The sequence below is a fragment of the Atractosteus spatula genome, chromosome 18 (genome assembly GCF_055471065.1).
Source record: "Atractosteus spatula isolate fAtrSpa1 chromosome 18, fAtrSpa1.hap1, whole genome shotgun sequence".
NCBI lineage: Eukaryota > Metazoa > Chordata > Actinopteri > Semionotiformes > Lepisosteidae > Atractosteus > Atractosteus spatula.
Window position 1 is genome coordinate 12,342,026 of NC_142723.1, and position 21,320 is coordinate 12,363,345.

The 21,320-nt window shown below is 44.3% G+C and overlaps 1 protein-coding gene across 1 annotated transcript in view; it reads right to left on the minus strand.

Moving 5' to 3' along the window:
* wdr90 (WD repeat domain 90) overlaps window positions 1-20,200 on the minus strand; it is a 31,896-nt gene extending 11,696 nt beyond the window's left edge. The window contains exons 1-28 of the mRNA XM_088936856.1: window positions 20,051-20,200; window positions 19,356-19,447; window positions 17,660-17,836; window positions 16,717-16,855; window positions 16,067-16,237; window positions 14,611-14,737; window positions 14,169-14,236; window positions 13,934-14,043; window positions 13,476-13,712; window positions 13,228-13,290; window positions 12,584-12,652; window positions 12,103-12,213; window positions 11,170-11,315; window positions 10,475-10,532; window positions 9,523-9,641; window positions 8,984-9,145; window positions 8,143-8,273; window positions 7,117-7,233; window positions 5,779-6,014; window positions 5,195-5,331; window positions 4,026-4,156; window positions 2,980-3,110; window positions 2,306-2,467; window positions 1,876-2,004; window positions 1,379-1,512; window positions 1,258-1,298; window positions 753-887; window positions 119-286 (exon numbers count right to left, since the gene is read on the minus strand). Coding sequence (XP_088792982.1) covers window positions 119-286; window positions 753-887; window positions 1,258-1,298; window positions 1,379-1,512; window positions 1,876-2,004; window positions 2,306-2,467; window positions 2,980-3,110; window positions 4,026-4,156; window positions 5,195-5,331; window positions 5,779-6,014; window positions 7,117-7,233; window positions 8,143-8,273; window positions 8,984-9,145; window positions 9,523-9,641; window positions 10,475-10,532; window positions 11,170-11,315; window positions 12,103-12,213; window positions 12,584-12,652; window positions 13,228-13,290; window positions 13,476-13,712; window positions 13,934-14,043; window positions 14,169-14,236; window positions 14,611-14,737; window positions 16,067-16,237; window positions 16,717-16,855; window positions 17,660-17,836; window positions 19,356-19,447; window positions 20,051-20,063 — 3,514 coding nt within the window. The 5' untranslated portion in view covers window positions 20,064-20,200. The remainder of the gene's footprint in view (window positions 1-118; window positions 287-752; window positions 888-1,257; window positions 1,299-1,378; window positions 1,513-1,875; window positions 2,005-2,305; window positions 2,468-2,979; window positions 3,111-4,025; window positions 4,157-5,194; window positions 5,332-5,778; window positions 6,015-7,116; window positions 7,234-8,142; window positions 8,274-8,983; window positions 9,146-9,522; window positions 9,642-10,474; window positions 10,533-11,169; window positions 11,316-12,102; window positions 12,214-12,583; window positions 12,653-13,227; window positions 13,291-13,475; window positions 13,713-13,933; window positions 14,044-14,168; window positions 14,237-14,610; window positions 14,738-16,066; window positions 16,238-16,716; window positions 16,856-17,659; window positions 17,837-19,355; window positions 19,448-20,050) is intronic.
* Between the last annotated feature and the right edge of the window lie 1,120 nt (window positions 20,201-21,320).

The following is a 21,320-nucleotide window of genomic DNA, read 5'->3' on the forward strand; positions in this document are numbered from 1 at the left end:
ATGTGACAGTGAGGTGATCTGCAGTTACAGTAGGAGCCATACTGGAAGCAGGAAGCCAAAACATTGTTCTACAGGGTGTTGAGACTATGAACATAAGGCAAAGAGCTGCGATACTTACCAAAGTCAAGATGCATGGGTGTGTGAGTCCGGCTGGCCTTCACTCCGAATGGAGACCTCTGGGGGTCTGCTGGGGTCTCAGTGACTCGCAGAAAGGAGCCTGTCACTGCAGCTGGGGCCCCTCTGGCCGGGTCCGCGTGCTCCCGGTCCTCACACGCAGACAGGAACGCTGCGGACAGAGGGAGAAGTGATAAGACACACTAGCTACAAAGTGCAGATTACACTGTACGATAAGCCCAAATGAAAGTTTACTATGATGAATTTGTTTTTCTATGGTCTTATAATGCTATTATTTTTCTCTGTGGTGGTTTCAATGCTACATATTATGCTTTATAATTCCTTTCTATACTTCACCATGATTTAAAAAAGACTTTACGGTGCTTTGCTTCACTGTACTCTGCTTTTATACTGGTATATTGCTGTAAATGTTTATAAGGGAGAGCAGAGATCCACAGTGCAAACGCAGTGGAAAATAAATAACAGTCATTGGCACTTTATCAGGTCTCTTTGCTAAAGAGCCGACAGAGGAACATACTGTATAACATAAAACTGCAAAATTAATGTAAAGAAAACTAAAGTAAGAGGCCAGTAAAATAACAGCACTAGGAAAATGTGCAAGGCAATATCCTGCTCACCTTCAAAGCCTGATCTGTTTATGGAGCTGATGTCCAGGCAAGGAGGGGAGGCAGAAGGAACTGGTGCTGTCGGTCGGGGCATTCCACTGGACATCAACATCCCACTGACAACCAGCTCAGAGTCACCTACAGGGGCTGAACACGTCGTCAGTGACTGCATGCACTGGACTGGGGAGTCTCACTCTCACTGCTTAGTAAGTCTGCTTTTTATTAGAGCCACAAAAGTGCAGTTCAATGGAACTCTTAAAACTGCATCTGAGCTCCTAAAAATGTATCCTCCTAAAATCAAAGCCTAGGTTTCATCTAATGCTTACTTTTTGGCGTGCAGACTCTTGAAATCTGTACAGAATCACCCAGCGATATCTTTAGTCAACATATGCATATTATTTAAATATCTAATTTTCTTGATGATAATGATAATTATTTTGAAAACCAGTAAACATTAGTCTAATTCTTACCATTATTAGTGTATTTTAGTGCAAAGTTATCTTCACCAAAGCCTTACCTGGTTTGAAAGGTGAGTGAGAGGCAGTAGTGGGAGACTGTCTGAAAGAAAGGAAATGTTACATGTTGTAAAGGGAACAGTGGTGACAAGGCTGATGACGTCTTTGAAGGTGGATGCTAACCTCTTGCCCTCCTCCATTTCCTCCGGGTAGGCCAGGAAATCCCAGTAGTAGATGGCATCTCCTACACTGACCACTCCCAGCTGGTCTGGGGTGAAGCCCACCTGCTGGATGGGCTGGGAGTGCCCAATGAAGACCTGGAGCAGGACACAGAACAACATGTCACCAATCACTATCATAACTGTATGGTTCATGTTTACACAGACAGACTGGGGGACAGTCACTGTCCACTCTCAGGGACTCTCACCCTTGATAGTATAATAGTGGAAGCCAGTCCTGATAGTCCTGATATACCATCAGCCAGTCCAAATAAACATTCTACTTATGCATTCAAAAGGACATTTGACTTGTATCGATCTGAAGAACAAGCAATTCTTAAAAGACTTTTGTGATGCCCATATGAAAGTCGACTTACAATACAGAAAACCTAAAATTGCATACAAGGAACAAATATACAAAAAACTCTCATCTCCATTTTCTAGATGAGAAAATGATCCTACCTGATAGCTGGTGTCATGCTTCATTCTGTAGTCCCACACCTTGACTGCCTTGTGCCCAGCGGTCAGCAGGAACCGCCCATCCTCACTCACAGACAGCGATGAACACACATGCTTGTGGACATTGGAAACCTGTGAACAGAAGGAAAGGAGAGCAAGCTTGAGTAGGAAAGGCACAAGTGTAGCTTCTGTTATGGCCATTTCAACCTAGAATTTCGACCGTAGCTGCTCTTGAAAGTTCTCCTAATCTAACTAGCCTAGTGCCTACTTTAAACCTAGTAATGTCGACCTTCCCATTTAAATTAGAACACGAGAAACTGGTTTCAACTTAGTTGAACACCGTTTTCAGGTTTTTAAAATATACTCACAGAAAAAACAAAATTTAAAAACAGTGAAGAAAAAACACGAATGAGCAGCAAGCGTTCAGGCTGACCTCTCTGAGCAGGCGTCCAGTTTTAGCGTTCAGCCAGAGGATCTTGTTGGCCGATGTGGTGACCAGCAGGTGTCCGGTGGGGGCCGGGGGGAAGCAGACCTTCACGGCCGAGTCCAGGCTGGTGCTGTCCAGATCCAGAACGCTCACGTCTATGCGCATCAGCTGAAGAAGGGGCATAAAAGAGAAAGGTTGCTCGTGCTCAACCTCCTTAGTGACTCAAGCAGTGAATGTTAAGGAATGATAAAGCCAGGCAGAAACCGTAAGAGACAATGGCAAGGCAAGCAAACATATCAGCTTTATAAAATGATAGGATTGTGCAAAATTACTATGCATATTTGTACGTGGAAAACATTCATAAGGGATGTTAGGCAGCATTTAGGCATCATTTGTACATGCAAAGTAAAAAATATTTTATTCTTCAATTTCACAGCAATTAAGTACACTTAAATGTTTTGTAAACACATCTGTTCTTGGTATCAACCTCAGTAATAAGGTTTCAATAATAATCTTTTTTCCCCAAAGCTTTTACTAAAGAGAAGCGCCCGGTTGCTAAAATGATCACAAGTGCGGCAGCGACAGCGTATGACAATTTTACACGCCCAGCCGACAGAACAAAGCAAGGCATCGGAACGGCAGCAGAGGCACGCGCTGCCAGGCGAGTCAGAGCGCGCTACCTCGTCCAGGGAGCGGGCATCCATCACCGTCACGGTGTGTTCCGACGGGCCCACAAACGCCAGACTCCTGCTGTCGCTGCTGACTGTCAGGGCATCTGGGCAGCGTGCGCTCCCCCGGGCTACAACGTTGCCTTCAGAGGAATACCAACAGCTTATAAAACATCTGCTGAAATAGACTTTCACAGCCCAGGACCAGCAAACACTGCCAATACCTCCCAATCTGGGTTCATAGAACTAAGGCTCAAACGATGACCCACACTTAACACTACTGCACATATAGGAAGGGTTTAGGCTTAGACTGGAGTATTCATAGTAACGGGATTTGCAATTGAGATACTAGCAGGTGGGTCAAAATTTTAATTAATGTAATCCTTAATTACTTAATGCTTGACGGTGAGTCATTTACTGTGGAAAAGCAATAAATCTCCAGAGAATAAAAAGCTTTGAGTACTGGTACTGTAATTTGCAGTTTGCAGAGAAATTGATGTTTTGATATTAATCTTTGAATATGTTTAATATCTATGCTCACATCAGTAAGCTTTCTGACTTCACATAGGCAAAGCAAAATTAATCCAACCTTAAAAGATATGTTATTACACACAGTAATTAAAAGAAGATGTAAAGAAATCCACAAGCATGCGTGTTCTAAGTAATATATCAGGCAAGGGGCACCCAAGGCTACTGCCTGGCACCCACACCTTGACAGCAAAGGTACATAAGCCTGGGATCGATGTTCGTACATGCCCACATTTATGGCTCATGTACTTATGAATCCAGCAGGGCTCTTGCTATACTGCTCACCAAGTTGCCTCAAGTATAAAAGAAAGCTGCCTGCTAACTTTCAAAAGCATAAGAGGTGTTAAGATATTTATTTGCGGTTTTTGGTGAGTTTAGGATACATTTATTTAATTTTTTCCGCAAAGACAGGCCAATACTTAAGTGCTGCTGTAACATCTCCTAAAATGAAATTTCTTCCTAGGAAGGTGGACAGTCGACGCTATTCCAGCGCTGTTTTCCTGCTTTGCTCCTGGTGACCAAAGTCATACCCAAGACTCTGAGAACGTGGTGGTCCTTTTCTGCCGAGTTGTAGAGTGCCAGGGAGCCCAGGGAGCCGGCGCTATACATGTACTCCCCATCAGGAGAGAAGGCCAGTCCGATCACTTCCCCGCGGTGCTGCCTGCGAACACAGACACAACACACCTGTGAGCCTGGCCTCCAGCCAGCGGTCCCTGCTTTGTTTACCGGGGTAATCCCACAGAATCACTCACAGTGTACATTCCTACTCGTACACAGAGACAGGACTGAAAACCTGCCAGATGCAGACAACAATTTCTTTTTAAAGGTAAGGCAAGGCCAGTTTTATGGTTACAAGGCTACTCTCCTAGGTGTGTTGTTAAACAAGGGAGGTTAGTTAAAGAGACATAAAAACATAAAACGGTTATCACCAAGCACACTGATTTCCTACTTTATTTCATCTATCAATGACAATTTCCACTGGTGTTCTAGGCAATTTTATATTTGTTGCCCTGCAATTACTGTGCCATCTGTGACTTAATCAACAGACTGCTGCACATTAATAGGCTGTTTATTTCCCCAGCTAGTTTTGCGCCTGATGAGCACATTAATTCAGCACCGAGTTGTTAGAGAAGAGCTAGAACTCAAAAAAGAAAATCACAGAATCAAGCTGTTTACATAATAAAGAATATTAGAAATGTAATGCAAGAAAGCCACACTCGCAGCTCTTAAAACAAAGCCTGAAATAGTCAGTTTTGTTTAGGACAGGAGAAGCGCTTTACACAAAGGCTAGTGGTGGTCTTGAAGAAGCCGACAAGACGTGATTAATACTGACATCCTAGCCTTTAAACCACTAGATGAATCAATTAGGAACCAAGTGGGCTATATGGACCAAATAGCCTCCTCTTGTTTGAAAACTTTCTTTTGCTCCGATGTGCATCAGCCTTGGTTGAAACCTAGGGAAGTTTTTCCAAGTGTTCAAAAAGGAAATGAGCTGGCACAAGCTGTAAGAAAATTCAAAATATGAATCTTTACTTAGCTGACAAGTAGGAAAAGGTCAAGCATTGCGCCATGAACAGGAGACATCCTTCACGAACACAGCAAACACAAGGTGCTCAGCAATAATAAGCACCTCTGGAAAAACCCAGGAATTATAACCTGCTTGTGTGCGCACAATAGGAAAATATGGCATTGTGCTTACTTGTGTTCTGCTAGGAGACTGGACGTGGCGATGTTAAAGACTCGAAGCAGCCCAGATCTGAACCCACAGGCAAACTCCTGCTGAGTGGGGTGGAAAGACACTGCGCAGGGAGTGTCTTCAGAAATAAAGTCATATAGCTGCAAACATATAGCAACACGGACTAGGTCAAAGCCAGTTGTTGATGGACAACAGAGAGATTTTAAAAGCTTTGGAACTTCAGTATCTCAAAGATTTGCTTCAGAAAATATTCCCGTATTAAAGGGATTGATGTCCACTTCAGCTGGGTTTTTATTTTAAATCTAAATTTTAAAGTACATTTACAATAAAATAAGCTTCCAAAGCCTACAACAAACAATATCTAACAAAGTATTTTTTTATTTTGCTTTTAGGACAGATTTTAAAAAACCCCGCTCTGATCTCATTCCACTGCTGGCCAAAACAGAGTTGGCCTTCTGATAAAGGTATATTGATCAATGGAGACAGCAGCATGTTCATGCCAGAAGTTTCAGTTCCTGTCCTCTTGCTCTCAGATCAGTATCTGTTCCAGGATCAGAGCGATAGAGAGAGAACTTCGGGAGGTTCACCTGCTGCATGGAGTCCAGGTCCCAGACGCGGATGGTACGGTCCTCGGACACTGTGGCAATTTTCCTGCGGATCCCATCCACACTGAATCCCAGCACGCAATCTGTGTGGGACCTCATCAGGGTGCTGTATCCCCGGCTGCTGATGTCCAGGTAGCCCAGGTTGCCTGTGGCTGTAGCAGCCAGGACATTTAACCCTTCTGATCCAATACTGACCAAGCTCACCGGCCCCTCGTGTTCTGGAAAAGAGATTTGTATGTGCTGATTGACTAACATCTGAACAGAACTAACATTCTGGCTTAACATTTTTTCACCTCAGAAATATCACTAGACTACGCCCTATGTTATCACTAACTGTGGCTGAAAAGCTGATCAACACATTTGTGTTCTCTCGAATTGACTACTGTAATGCTCTTCTCGCTGGGGTATCTAAACCTACTTTGAACAAACTGCAGTATGTCCAAAATTGGGCAGCCAGAATCCTGACCAGGACTATCCTGGAGTCCTTGCACTGGCTTCCTGTCAAATTCCATGTGAACTTTAAAATCCTCATGCTTACCTATAAGGCTCTGGATGGCTTGGCACCTCAGTACCTGTCTGAACTATTATCGCCCTACTCCCCACCTCGCAACCTTCGCTCTTCTAATTCTGCTCTCCTTTCTGTCCCCCAAGCCCGTCTACAATGTATGGGTGACAGGGCCTTCTCCTGTTATGCCCCCAAGCTCTGGAACTCTCTGCCCAAGGATATCAGAGAGTCACCTTCTCTAAACTCCTTCAAATCCAGACTCAAAACCCTCTTCTTCAGAAGAGCCTTTACTGAACTGGTTCCATTCTTCACCCCTCTGCTTCTACTTTTCTTAGTACTCCCATCCACGGTCTCCTCTGTATATTGTAATTGTGTTTTATCTTGCGTATTCTTTTTATTTATTGTTGTTGTCATTCTGTAAAGCGCTTTGAGAAGCCGCCTTTAAAGGCGCTATATAAAATAACGTTTTGTATTATTATTATAACATGCTGTCACAAAGGACTGTACTAAATAGCGGAAGAAAGTCTTTAATTTTATGGCTAAGAACAGAACGAACACCTTGTCATTTAGCTGCCGAGTTGTACTAAAACCTGAGTGAGTGGTTACGGCACAGTGGTGATTTAACAGTGCGACTTTAGGCTTTTCTGTTTATTGTAATCCTTTTTTAAAATCTTTTCCAAAATACCATTTCAGACATTAGGCCTACTTAAAATAAGAGACGTATTAGTGCCAGATACAGAACTTGCACTGTAAAGCAAAATGAATTTCAAACAATTAACCCAGAGGAGAGGAAATTGGCCACTGTAGTGTTTTACCTGCTTCCAGAAAGACTGTGGAGAAATCGAGAGGCCAGAGGCGCAAGTACCCATCCTCAGAGCCCGTCGCGCAGAAAGCAGAGGAGATGCTGATGCTGTTTACAGCAATCCCTGGTCCTGATATCAACACAAGAAAAGATTTTTTTAATAAAGTAATATTAATAACTTTTAATAAAGTGTTAGAAAGTCATTCCGATAAGCAAACTCATTTGTATCTGTGAACCTATGGCAATCAGCACTACTTTGTCTAGTCTATAATTATATTGTTTTTATACAGAAGAGGCCTAAGGTACTTTCTTCTGGTTGAAGAGCTCAGGTGTAGTGTTCACATGTGGACATCTAAGTCCATTATATCAACCAGGAAATAATCCCTTGTAAATCCACCTTGCTCCTAAACTAGGTATGAGTTACAAGAATGCACTAATGCCAGAGTGTGCTGGATTCCTTCTGTTCCTCTCTGACGCCTACCAGTGGCCAGCAGCCATATCACCCTGCAACTCACAGCTGGCAGCCCCCTGAAGCTCAGCAGGTGTGAGCCTGGGCAGTACCTGGATTGGAGACCTCCTGGGAAAAACTAAGGTTGCTGCTGGAAGAGGTGTTAGTGGGGCCAGCAGGGGGCGCTCACCCTGCGGTCCATGTGGGTCCAAATGCCCCAGTATAGTGACGGGGACAATATACTGTAAAACAGGCGCCGTCCTTTGGATGAGACGTAAAACCGAGGTCCTGACTCTCTGTGGTCATTAAAAATCCCAGGGCGTTTCTCAAAAGGGGTAGGGGTGTATTACCAATCATGGCCCCCTAATAATCCCCATCTATGAATTAGTTTCATCACTCTGTTCTCCTCCCCACTGATTGCTGGTGTGTGGGGAGCGTACTGGCGCACTATGGCTGCTGTTGTATAATCCAGGTGGGGCTGCACACTGGTGGTGGTGGAGGGGGGTCCCCATTACCTGTAAAGAGCTTTGAGTGGAGTGTCCAGAAAAGCGCTATATAAGTGTAAGCAATTATTATTATAATTATTATTACCAGAGCTGAAGGTCTGTTTCTCTCTGTGATGAGAGTGCTTCTGTTGAGACGGGAGCAGACGTCGCACGTTTTTGATGGCCACAGTCTTATAGTCAATCTCCAGGATGTGGCCACTCTTGCTGCTGGCGAACCTGAGCAGCATCAAAAGAAAACCAAAGAAAAATGTTTCAGGAAACAAAATGCTCCAAGAGTTTTTCCTGATGTGTCCCACATGTGATCCAAAACAAGACAATTCAAACGCTTGTTGTGTTGATCTGAAATCTTAATGCAAGGAGCTCAACAGAGCCTCTCTCACTCGCAGGTGTTAAAGGTGGCTCAGCAGAAAACAGGACAAAAGTAGTCTGGTGCAGGGATAAGGGATCTGTATAAATTCAGCACACCTGCTGATCTTTGGAGATTCTCAAGAACACACACTTAACCCTTTGTCACGCTCTTGTGCTATATAATCGTATTACTTTGAATGGGAAATATGAAATGGTTTAGGCACATCTTAGCACCTTTTGCTCATCAACAACTTAATTCTTTAGTTATTTGTTTCTACATTTTATTCACATGTAAGGCGGTAAAACAGTGTAGAAAAATCTTGGAAATATTTTTGTGTCCAATGACCCACTTTGTGTTTTTTCTCCTAAAAGAGGAAGACCCCATTCCCAGTTCAGAACTGCTCTCCTTACTGTCCCTCCCATCTCTTCACTCGGCCACTCCTGGCCCAGTGAGCCAAAGAGACAATGGTAGCGCACTGTGGAGCACTAGGCAGAGGAACACGGCTCCAGTTCTGAACCTGTGCTGCCAGAAGTAGGAAGGCTCGACGGATCCGCGCTTGACGGACGGTCAGACTCACAGAGTCCTGTCCTCGGGCTCCCTGTCGGCGAGGTGACCCTCCTCGAAGGCGATGTCTGTGAACTCCATACAGTGGTATTCTCCCAGATTGACAGGGCAGGAGCGCAGAGACCCGCTGCGGACTCGCCACAGACGGATATTATCCCTCCCACATGACACCATCCTGAGGAAACACACGGAGAGCCAGTGACCCCAGCCATCTGTACTGCCTTCTATACAGCAGCTGCCCTAAACTGATTTATGAACCCAAATACTACATTTTACATTAGCAAAAAAGAGTTTAAGAGGAGCTGGTCTCTTGAACATGGAAATCATGGTAAGATCAATGAGATGAGCTGAAACAACATTGAAAAAGTCTAAAGCTGAGCATCGTACACAAAAAGCAACCATGGTAGAGAGTCCGTTACTATACTAGGTCAGTACAACTGCATGCCTTATGTGCCACCTGTCAGCGGGGTGTCAGGATGTCAGGAATCTAAAAACATCAGTTCCCAAAATGGACACCGAGGGTGTGTTTGAATAAATAGTCCGTTTTTTTACCTGGTGTCATCGAAGAAGGCGATCTTCATGGCCTGAATGTCTACGTCAGTGTGAGCCTTTGCCATCACCACCACCTCCCCGCCTCTCTGTACCTTCTGCGTGTTCCACACCACCACCATCTGCCCCAGAGCACAGACACAACAGGGGCACACCCTGATCACCCGCAAGGCTCCACACAGCGAGTGTGGAACAAGAACTACAAGTCCCCACGACCCAGCGATGAACAGAAACACGGATTTCACAGAAGTCACTGGAGGGACTGTACACTCTGGCCTTCACGTGGCGTCGTCTTTTACAAACTTGGAACTGCAAGTTAGTCTTCTTTTCATACCCCGCAACCAGAAATTGCCAGCACTTCATCAGTTTAATTTTACCTCAACATCCCTGTGCCAACATTGGGCACACAGTCTATTGAGACACATGTGCCTTTAATCACCCTGCAACTCTCGGTGTCTGCAGCACAGCTGGTATAAACTGGAGGATGGATTCACCTCTAGCTGCCAAGACTGATGACTCAGTTATCACCAGATACACCGGGGGGCTGTTGCGGATGTTGTAACAACGCAGTCAGCTAATGACCTGTCTCACCGTGTGCTGAGAATGACAGCCTTTTTTTTTTTAGCAAGTAGCTTGCAGGAAAAAGGAAACTAATATTATGCCATGTTGCACAGGCCCAATTCATTTAAAAGGAGTGTACTAGAAACATAGAAATATTTATATTTTTTTTAAACAGATGAAACTCATTTCAATAATGAACATCTCTATTCAATTAAACTGAACATTTCAAATGATGACTATTATACTTACAATTGCAGACAAAAAAATACAAACTCTTATGAGGGTAGAATTCAGTTTCTGCAAGATGCGAGAATAATTTCATTGGAGTAGGTTTTAGCACACAGGTTCATTTTTTGTTCCCTGTTTAACACTGACGTTCGAGAATAATACTCACGGTTTTACCATGAGAGTCTTTGCCCACTCCGCACAGCACTCCGCCACTGTGAGAAAAGCTGAAGCAAAGAGACCAAAAATGTACTGAAATGAATAAGGATTCATTTAGTTAATCAGTCTTTTCTAAATAAACAAGTTTTAAATGTTGGATCCGATGACACTGATGACCACTGAAAACGGCACCGGTTCTACACTACTGCCGGACATTTTATAAATGAAACTAAAACCATCGACAAAGAAGAACAGTGACAAAGACCCATTCAGGTGTTTACTTGGCTTAAACTGCATCATTTGCCTAGAAATGGAACTCTGCACTTGTACGGATCCTGCCCTTTTTTAATTTAATATTAACAGATATCATATATCCAGATTCCTGATGCATCTTAGAAACGGAGGAAGAATGTGCCAGCACATATAAAACATGCTCCACATGGTTACTGAGACAGGACAAATAATTAACTGCTTAATAAAACTACTGCCACGCCTCCCGTAGTTTGGATTAAAAACACACTTCTTGGCCTTGAATATTTATTTCACAAATCATTCATTGCTGTCTTGTCACTTGCAGCAAAATTTGGGGCGTTGGACGATGTTTTCTGGAATTGCACAGAGTGGGGTTTGTGAGTTATAGCCTCCCTGGTTCTCCCAGAACGTGGCCCTGGCGGAGGCCCCAGTGACAAGGGAGTGATGGGATACCTGAGCGAGGAGACAGAGTGTGCGTGGGTCTTGAACATGGCCAGACAGCTTCCCTTCTGGTAACCCCACACGCGCACCGCGCTCAGGCTGCCTGTCTGCGCCGAGGCCAGGAGAGTGCTGTTGCCGTTGAACGCCAGAGCAGACACCTGCAGCAGAGAGCACAGAACCACAAATCCTAAGCGGACCCCAGAAAACTGCAAGCCTTGATCATATCGTTAGGCTTGCTCTTTTACGATGTAGATGGCAAGGAAATGTTTTCCCCTCACTCATTTTTCTCTTTCGGGGAGAAAGCAGTGAAAAGTGCTTGGGCCTTTGCCCATGCATTTTTTAAAGGCTAAGGTACTTGTAGCATGCTGCAGGATCCTGTGGCAATAAACCTAAAAAGACAGTGAGCAAACATGTGATCTAGTCATATCTACCATCTTTAAGTCTCGGTCTGGAGCCTTGGGAGGCTATCTTAACAAAATTCCTTTGCTTTTAAAGGACAAGAAAGGGGAGATCTTTGATGTATAGAGAACTTGATAATCATACTGAAATGGACTCAACACATGTTTGAGATGCTGACAATCTTGAATTCTGCTTGCTTGGCTTGGGAAAACGGAGCTGATGTCATTTCAGGGGCAGCCTCGTATAACCTTTAGCTTTAATAAAGGTAAAGCATATGAGTGCTTTACCGTATATAGCAAGTGAGTATTTTACTCATTTCCCCTATGTCTAGAAACTACAGCACATCTACAATTACATGTTATTTGTTTCTTTCTGTTACTTCATGGATGTGGATTTGTAGTGAAATTCTCGCTTTCAGGTTCACGGTTTAGTTTAAGTCGAGTCTGATGCCATTAATAAATCACTCTGGCTAAGGGTCTGAAGGTTTTATCTGTATAATGTGATTCCCCGCATATCAAAAAGACTGAAGGCTGCTTTCAAACATACCTTATCTGTGTGACCGATAAAAAACCTCTGCTGTCCAGAGACGATTTTCATGGAGACAATTACAGCATGGCAGGGATACACCACAGCCTCTCCTGTCTTGGTCCACAGAGCCTGGGAAGTTCACAAACCCAATTCACATCAAAACACTGGGTTAACTGACTCACGCGGCTAATTAAGAGCATTTGCTCCAAAACCAAATCATTTGCATTTTATCTTCATTAGATCTCAAAGATCATGCATACAAAAGCTTTTTCTGATATAATTTCTACCATGAAAAAGCATTCCAGTTGAACAAAAGAGTAAATAAACTGGGAAAAAGTTAACTTCTTGAAGCCTCAAAGCCAATTTGCACAGTGTAAAAACTGACCTCTGAAGTTTGTTCAGTTTTCAAGCTAATTTGTCAAAAATATTTTTTAGCAGGAACTGATCCATTTTTCTTGCCATCTTTACTCTGGGCAGCTAATTCAAAAGTCTAACTCACACATTTTGTAGTACACCCTCCAAAGCCGATGATCCGGTTTAATTTCAGAATGGGATCAGGATGCAGGATCTGCAGAAAAAAAGTCTATGCTTTAGGAGCCAGATACATTGGCAGTAAAGCAGACTTCCCATGGCAACTTTGAAACAAACAAATATCAGCCCTTAACACCACTGTACCCACACAGTAATTTCAGATTACACAGTAATCTGAAGCTTTAACTGTGATGGACATTTACACCAAGACTGGCTGGCGTGTATCTTAAAGGGTCACATAAAATACCAATAAAACATTTAAACCATAGTTGAATAAAGAGCCAGATGTTTGTAGTTTTATCCTAGAACATTAAGAATAGTTACAAATGAGAGCAGGCCATTGGGCCCATCTAGAATATTTGTTTTTTAAGGATCAATCTATATAAGGATCTGCCCTGTAAGAGCAGTTGTGGAACTACTAACTACTAACTACAATCAATAAGAAAAACTGTCAGTATCTCCTTTATTCTACACTGTTTATTAAGAGTCCCTGTCCAAGTCAAGAACTGGGATCACAACTTTAAAAAGATCACCAGCAGGTTTTTGTTCTTAAAGCACACCTTGTCTAAAGACTCAGTGCAAAGGGAAAACTGGCAGAGATCAGATCCTTACTGTACGCTCCAATACTTTCTTTGATTGCAGGGACACTGGTCTGGTCACTTTAGTGCACACCGTCTGGAAGAAGAAAAAAATTATAGGTCATAGTGTAAACTGATATACAGAAATCCAGTTGCTCCGAAAAATAGTTGTTAAGTAGGGAATGGGAAGAGACAGGAAACAGCAGGGAAGACGGAATTAGTGAACGGAGAAACCAGGAACTCCAGAGATAATTAGGAGCGCTTTGAAGCCAGAGTTTTCACCTCTTCTGTGTCGCTGTCATGCCTGGGGACAGTGATGTCACTGTCCCTGTGTGCGAAGACATGGACTGCTCCATCATCAGAAGTGAGGGGAGTCCCACTGTCTCCCTCTGCTCCCTGCTCTGTGGTCCTCCCGCCCCCAGGCCAGCTCTCCCCGAGCTCCTCGCCCACTGGCACCGAGGACACCCTCCCCAGCTCAGGGATGCTGGCAGTCACCGGGGGCGTGCGATGGCGGGGACGCTGCCGAGACACAGCAACACACACTTACTAAGGTGTCCACCAGCCTTTCTTAACCAAAACAGCATCAAATATTTATACACAATAGTATCTGCTGAATATTTAAGAATTAATAATAATCTGCCATCAGTATATAGCAGATTTCATCAAAACGTTTCACAGCACTAAAAACAGAAATAGGCCTCTATTTATTCACCCTAAGTGCCCGAATAACGGAGACTCACGGGCTTAGGGGTGGTGATCTGCTGAATCAAAGAGACTCGGTCCTGCACTGGTTTGCTGACGTTCACACTGCGAGCCGGTTCTCTAACAGGGCTCGGAAGTACCGGAGCACCTATTGGGAAAAGACAATAAGAAGCAAAAACAAATCAGACACACAAACATATATACTGTGCATAATCCACAGCAGGGTAGTGGCTGTGAGATAAGAATCCCACTGGAAGGTCACACTGCACTTACCTGCAGCTCGAGGAACATGTCCTTTCTGAATAGAATCAAACGGCATCTTGGTTCCATCTGAAGGAAACCTAGGGAACGAACATGCAGAATAAAGGGTAAAACATGCGAAGTTCCACTGACAGAATTATAACCTCAACTATTCAATATTTCACTGTTAAGTGTCTTCTAATAAGTCTGCAACTGAATCGGGTGCCGACTCTTCCCTCATGGGCTTAGTCACAGACCCCAGGATGCAGCACGTCAGTGTGAGGTACAGAACGTGCTTCACATCAGCACAGCTATCGTTTTCAGTCTCTGACCTGGACTATGACAGGTGTGAATAACCCAATAGCTCCTCAAGTGAAATTAGGAAAAGGTACTTAGCCTCTGCCAAGCATAACATGCTGACCGTCCAAGAGAAGGACTTCACATGAAATGAGGCGTTAACGACAAAGACACCAACCTGATGTAGTCATACAGATCATGCCAACTGCCCCCTTTTGGCACAGGAAAACTCATCTCGCGTGGCATGGGACTAGCACCCTGCAGGGCCTCGACTCCAGCTTGTCTGGCTTCAGAGAAGGTCAAGCCTAGGATGTTACAAAACGGGTAAAACATGCAGGAAACGCTTTGAAGAAAATAATTAGAGGGAATGTCACTGAAGGGCTGGGATAATGTCCTAGATTGCTACAGCTCCACTTACATTGTCTTTAAAAAGGCTGCTTGGACTACATATAGGTTAACAATAACAGCATACAAACCTTTTAGACAGTTTGTGGTGGTACACCACAGTACAAGCACAGTGTAGCATATTAAAAATACAGCACGGAGAGGTGTAGTAAACCATAGTACAATCCAAGGGAGACCATGGGCACTTCTTAAACAGAAGCTTTAAGCTAAACAGGGGGAAATTGTATGAGCAAGGACGTGATTCTGGCCAACTTCTGGTATAATCAGCACCACAATAATCACAAATAGGGCAAAATGTAATACGAATCAATTCAATCATAGGAAAAAAGCAATTTAGGCAATCTTCACCTTTTATAAACTGCAACGGCATTTTGTATGCAGGCGTTGCTAACCCCTCCCCCTATCTAGTATAGCATTGGATCCCAGTCCTGGTGCTGGAGGCCTCACACCTGCTGGATTTCATTCCAGCTGAGCTTAATTACCTAATTGAAGCCTTCATTGAATTAACAAGCTGCTTGATTGTAATATTTGCAAGTATATTTTTGGACTCAAGGAGTTTGCCATTTGATTTTAATGAGGAAATAGGCAATAGCTAAAAGGCTATCGCCGGTAAGTTCAAAATCTGAGAACAGCCACAAAAGTTCAAATCCTCCTGTTATTAAGCAAATATGTGTTGTGGGGCCAGTAGGGGGCGCTCAACCTGCGGTCTCTGTGGGTCCTCATGCCCCAAAATAGTGATGGGGACACTATACTGTAAAAAGGTACCGTCCTTCAGAAGAGACGTAAAACCAAGGTCCTGACTCTCTGTGGTCATTAAAAATCCCAGGGTGTTCCTCGAAAAGAGTAGGGGTATTACCCCGGCATCCTGGCCAGACTTCCCATTGGCCCTTACAAATCATGGCCTCCTAATAATCCCCATCTATGAACTGGCTTCATTACTCTGCTCTCCTCCCCACTGATAGCTGATGTGTGGGGAGTGTACTGGCGCACTATGGCTGCCGTCACATCATCCAGGTGGGGCTGCACGTTGGTGGTGGTGGAGGGGTCCCCATTACCTGTAAAGCACTTTGAGTGGAGTGTCCAGAAAAGTACTATGTAAGTGTAAGCAATTATTATTATTAATATTACAGATTCAATGGTGTAACTGACAGCTTGGGTAGAACAAAAACCAACAGGTGTGTGGGTCTCCAGACAGGGAACTCCTGCTGTACAGCCTGTAATCAGACTACCTGGGTCACACAGCAGATCACTGGTGAACATGTTCTTCACTGACATATTGGCACACAGCTTGATGCTCTTAAGGTGGCTGTAGCGGCGGTTCAGGTAGATCGACAGAACATAGTGCAGGTCCATCATCAGACACGTCCATCGCACACTGGGGGGGGCAGGACCCACCAGGCCTCGGGGGGAGTCAAAGAAAGAGATGGCAACTCACTACACCTTGAACATCCAGCTTTCCACCACTTCAGCCTAATGGCAGTTTCTTCAGGATAACAACAAGAAACCTGTTCAAACAGATGCTACTCCAGCGCTTTAGTTAAAAAAAAGAGCTTGATCTCTACGGCTTTAGTGTAAAGGAAGATTATTCATACTAATTCTGCAGTCAACAACACAAGAGAACAATGAGCACTAATTAAGGGGGCTGGGTTAATTGGAGGGATGTGCAACAGATCGCAGGGGGCTCCGATTTTGAAGGGAGGAAAAAACTTGTGTTTTAATGTGTCAAACAGGAAACGATCAGCTCAGTCAGCCCTTAAGGAAGTAAAATAACTCATTACCACATTACAGATGATCCCAGCGAGGAAAGGGAAAGCCTACAAATTCCAGATTTTCGGGATACAAATTCCAGATTTTCGGGATGACGGGCTGTGCTGTTTACCTTGTCGGGCGGTCTGAGCAGTGCTCTCGTACACAGAGCCCTTGGCAGCTCCGCAGATGAAGGGGAACTGCAGCCAGGTGGCAGTGGATTTGAACTCCTTGAAGAGGTTGGAAAAGGAGATGCGGATCACCTGGCCATCCTGAAAAGGTTATAAGACAAGATCACTTTATTGGCCATATACAATTTCTTGCAGTAGGAATTTGTCATTTCACATACAGTACCCCAGCTTGCTCTCCATGAGACACACAGAAAGGGAGAGAGAAGCTTGGGGTCAGAGCGCAGGGTCAGTCACTAATACAGCATGCCCCTGGAGCAGCTGGGGTTAAGGGCCTTGCTCAGGGGCCCAACAGAGTAGGATTCCTCTGCCAGCTGCGGGATTTGAACCGGCAACCTTCCAGCCACAGGCACAGATCCTTAGCCACAGAGCCACTGCTCCATCACCCTTTTCCCTTCTTAAATCTAAATCAGGGCAGCTTAAGATCACACTTTTGCAATTCAACAGTGGACACTGCTGCTCTTAAGGTATTCAGTACTGTGGCCCTTCTACCTTATTACGAATAATCAGAGCAAGCAATTATTTGGCCAGGAGAAGAAGGTGTAGGAGGGTGAACTGCGATTACCACAGGGAGGCACAGCCTCAGAAAATACTGCCTACTGCCAAACAAATTTCCATGTGAGCCTCTTTTGCAAACGTTTTAAGACCTCTAAATGACAGAAGACTAGAATATGTGCCACTCTCTATGCTGACTTGTCAAATTGTTGAATAAAAGAAATCTGCTTTGTTTTTGTTTTTTCTAGGTTATTTTGCTTTTTTATCGAGCTTGGCTCATTATTTCCTCCTTTATGGTGGGCCAGTGGAACTCAGTGTACTGTTAGTGTATGAAAGAAAGCAAAGAAATGCAGATATTTTATTAGTTATACATAGACTTCATCATCCCAGTACCTCAGTGGCTACATCCAGGTGCACCACAAAGTGTTTGCCAGGGCTGGGTCTGAAGAGCAGGTAGAGGTAGCGGCCGGTCAGTCCCAGCGACTGGGTGCTTGTTTTAGGGAGAAGGATGTAGTTGCTTGCTGGGATGGATCCGCGGATCCGATACACAGAGCACTTAAGGGTTTTGTCCTGAAAGGTAAAAGAAATCAAAATAACAGACTGTAGAGAGAGACAGATGAAGTAATTTCACAGACTAGAAACAAATGAAAATCACATTCCATAGGATACCAGGAGAGAGAAGACGTGATCTTTGTAATGTTAAAGGTAAATGCACATGTAGGACATGCAAGGATTTTAAAGACCCAATTAAAAAGTTGTTTTTATATGCACTTCCCGTGACTGTGTTTGTAATATATTAATGTTATTTTGTACGATACTCACAAAACATTGATGATAGTGAACCATTTTATGCTTATTGTTATGAATATAGACAGTAATTACTGTCTAACACACAAATGTAAAGCTATCTTTTGTACCGCACAATAATACTGGAGGCAGCGTGTGCAGTTTTCATTACTGTCAATGAACCAGTGATCCAACACCTAACCCTGTAATTGTAAAAGTCTGCCATCAACTAACACACCCACAAGTGTGGGGCAAGGACTCCCTCAGTACTTTCATTCATGATATGTTTGTAAGAGATAGGCTTACTGTAGATACATCTCGCTTTTAATAAGCTTTGCAAACATCAGTTTCCCCGGAACCATTAAAAAAAAGCCGGATGGGACCCTTGGAATAACGAGACACTAATAATAATAATTCCTTACACTTATATAGCGCTTTTCTGGACACTTGACTCAAAGCACTTTACAGGTAATGGGGACTCCCCTCCACCACCACCAGTGTGTAGCCCCCCCTGGATGATGCGACGGCAGCCATAGTGCGCCAGTACACTCCCCACACACCAGCTCTCAGTGAGGAGGAGGACAGAGTGATGAAGCCAGTTCAGAGATGGGGATTATGATTGGTAAGGGCCAATAGGAAATTTCGCCAGGACGCGGGGGTTACACCCCTACTCTTTTCGAGAAGCGCCCTGGGATTTTTAATGACCACAGAGAGTCAGAACCTTGGTTTCACATCTCATGCAAAGGACGGCGCCTTTTTACAGTACAGTGTCCCCTTTACTGGGGCATTAGGACCCACACAGACCGCAGGGTGAGCGCCCCCTACTGGCCCCACTCACACCTCTTCCAGCAGCAACCTTAGTTTTTCCCAGGAGGTCTCCCATCTGCTTAGTTTCAGTGGGCTGCCAGTTGTGAGCTGCAGGGTGATACAGCTGCCGGCACCAGCAACGGAACGTGCAAGACGGGCCGACACTTATTTACAACATAGAAGGAGCACGGGGCCAAGACCAGCACTGGCACTCGCCCACGCAAACTCCAGGCCCTTCAGGACTGACCTTTTCCCGTTTGGTTTAAAAACAACATTCGAGACACCTTCTAAGAGGGGTTTTAAGCCTGGCAGATCCACAGAGGCCGCCACTTTGACAAATCACCTCCGAGACGCCCCAAATCCGGGAAGAGCAGCCCACAGCACACGGGACACAGATTAAATCAGAGGACAGAGGACGGCGTGGACACAGGCCAGCTCCAGCTGAGGCCGGGGGCGGCCCGTCTCCCGCCAGGCGCGGCGTGCTCTGTTGCTGTACCATGTATGTCGTCACATCCCCCTCTCTGGAGCACTTCTTCCAGTCCTCCACCCGGACGTGCTTGAAGATGTTGACGTAGGGATGCTGCCACACTAAAGACACAAGCAGATTGCAGCAACGACTGGAGCAGCGGTCAGACAGGCCATTTTCCAACCTTAGTCTAGCAGACCCAGGGGTCTGAGACTACATTCCTGGACTGTCCTCTGTTTTTTTCTTCCAAACTGAGTAGAGTTTCTAAATATACTTTACAGCTGATGACTTAAAACGACCGCTTCATTAAGGAGACAGTTACTTATAAAACACTTCAGGGCCTGATTAGACGTATCAACAATGATGCAGTAAATTAGATAATTAGACCAGTTACTTAACTGAGAGCTCAGCTAGAAAAAAATCCAGGAGAGTTCATGTACTGTACACCGCAATTACAATTCGCCCTTAAAATCGGAGACATCCGAGAGAACCTAATCAGCGACACGATTAAGGGCACAGCGGGAGCAGCTCTGGAGGCAATGACATCCGATCTAGTTTGAGTAAGTTAAGAGGTTGTGAAAATAAAAGACTTATGCTCCAATAAAGTTTGGGTTGATGACATGAGGGACGATGCATCCCTCATCTAACCCGTTACTGAGCGCTATTCAGTAAGGGTGACTGCGTGTTATCCGTGTTTAAATATACAATAAACGAAATGAGTTTACCTTTGGTGGACATTGTGAGCAGTATATTTAAAATTAATTAAAATATCTTAAAACCGCCGTCTTCTCACAAGCTTCCTGCGTTTTCGTTATGCAGCAACCAGCCCAACTCCTTTTACGGTCTTAACACTTCTGCACCTCAGGCCCGCAGACTCCTCCCGGCTCCGCGTCCCTCTGTCCCGGGTGCCGCTGTCAGAATCTTCCGCTTTTTCTCTCCGCTCCAACTGGCGACTCGGATCAATCCTCCCGCGGCGGCGACCGCCGTTTCCAACGGCAACACGCAGCACGTTCGCTACGCGCCGCGTCGCTGTGTAGTGGCCTGCCGGGAAATGCAGTTCTACTGTCCTTCCTCTTTGGTGGCCTCCTGGGAAATGCAGTCTTAAGGTTTCGTTAATTTTAAATCCCTAACCTGTACCTTCAGCAGCAAGATATCTCAGAAACGTTTTGGTAGTTTGGTTATACCAATGGGTTAAATTTGTACGTTCGCCCAGGTTACATGTGTTACACAGCAGCACATACATCATCATTCAATTCTAAAATCTTTTCAGTGCAGTAACATGGACAACTATTAAAATTCTTAGTAACACAAGATTTTTTACGGATTAAAACGAGGAGAAATATTCACAACATGGAAAGCTGTGTTGCAAAGACTGACATTGGGCATTCAGAAGAAGAAAAACACTGAAAATACATTATATTTAAACTAGATTAATTTGGAACATGGAAATTTGATAAATTTATACATGTAAAGATAAGAATAAGCAGAATCACTTACTAATTACGAAATATACAGTATACAGCACAGACCTCGTCCTTAAACAGATGTTATGACTTTGTACATACGGTAAGTAGATGTCTACACCACTGAAAATATACAGTATACAGCATGTACAAAAAAGCAGTTTCTCTAAACCTAATCTCAGATGTTATACAAAATATTTTTCCCTTACACTTTTCAAAATGTAAAACTACAGATCTGGAAACACATTTTTTATTCAGTCAAGATGGTCTCTTAGATGAGTAAGAACAGGGTGTGATATTTAGAGCATTCCATGACATTCAGAAACGTCTGAATTCCGTCTCACCACCACCCCCCCCCCCCTCCCCAGATTCTGCCAACAGGGTGGGCTTCAGCTGAGGTTGTGATGAGGGTGATGGTGTGTTGGAACGAGCTGCACTTCCATCAGATTCCAACAAAATCGAGAGCTGGGGATTGATCTGACCGGGGAAGTTGATGACAGTCCGTCTCTTGCTGCTCTAAAAAGCACCCATC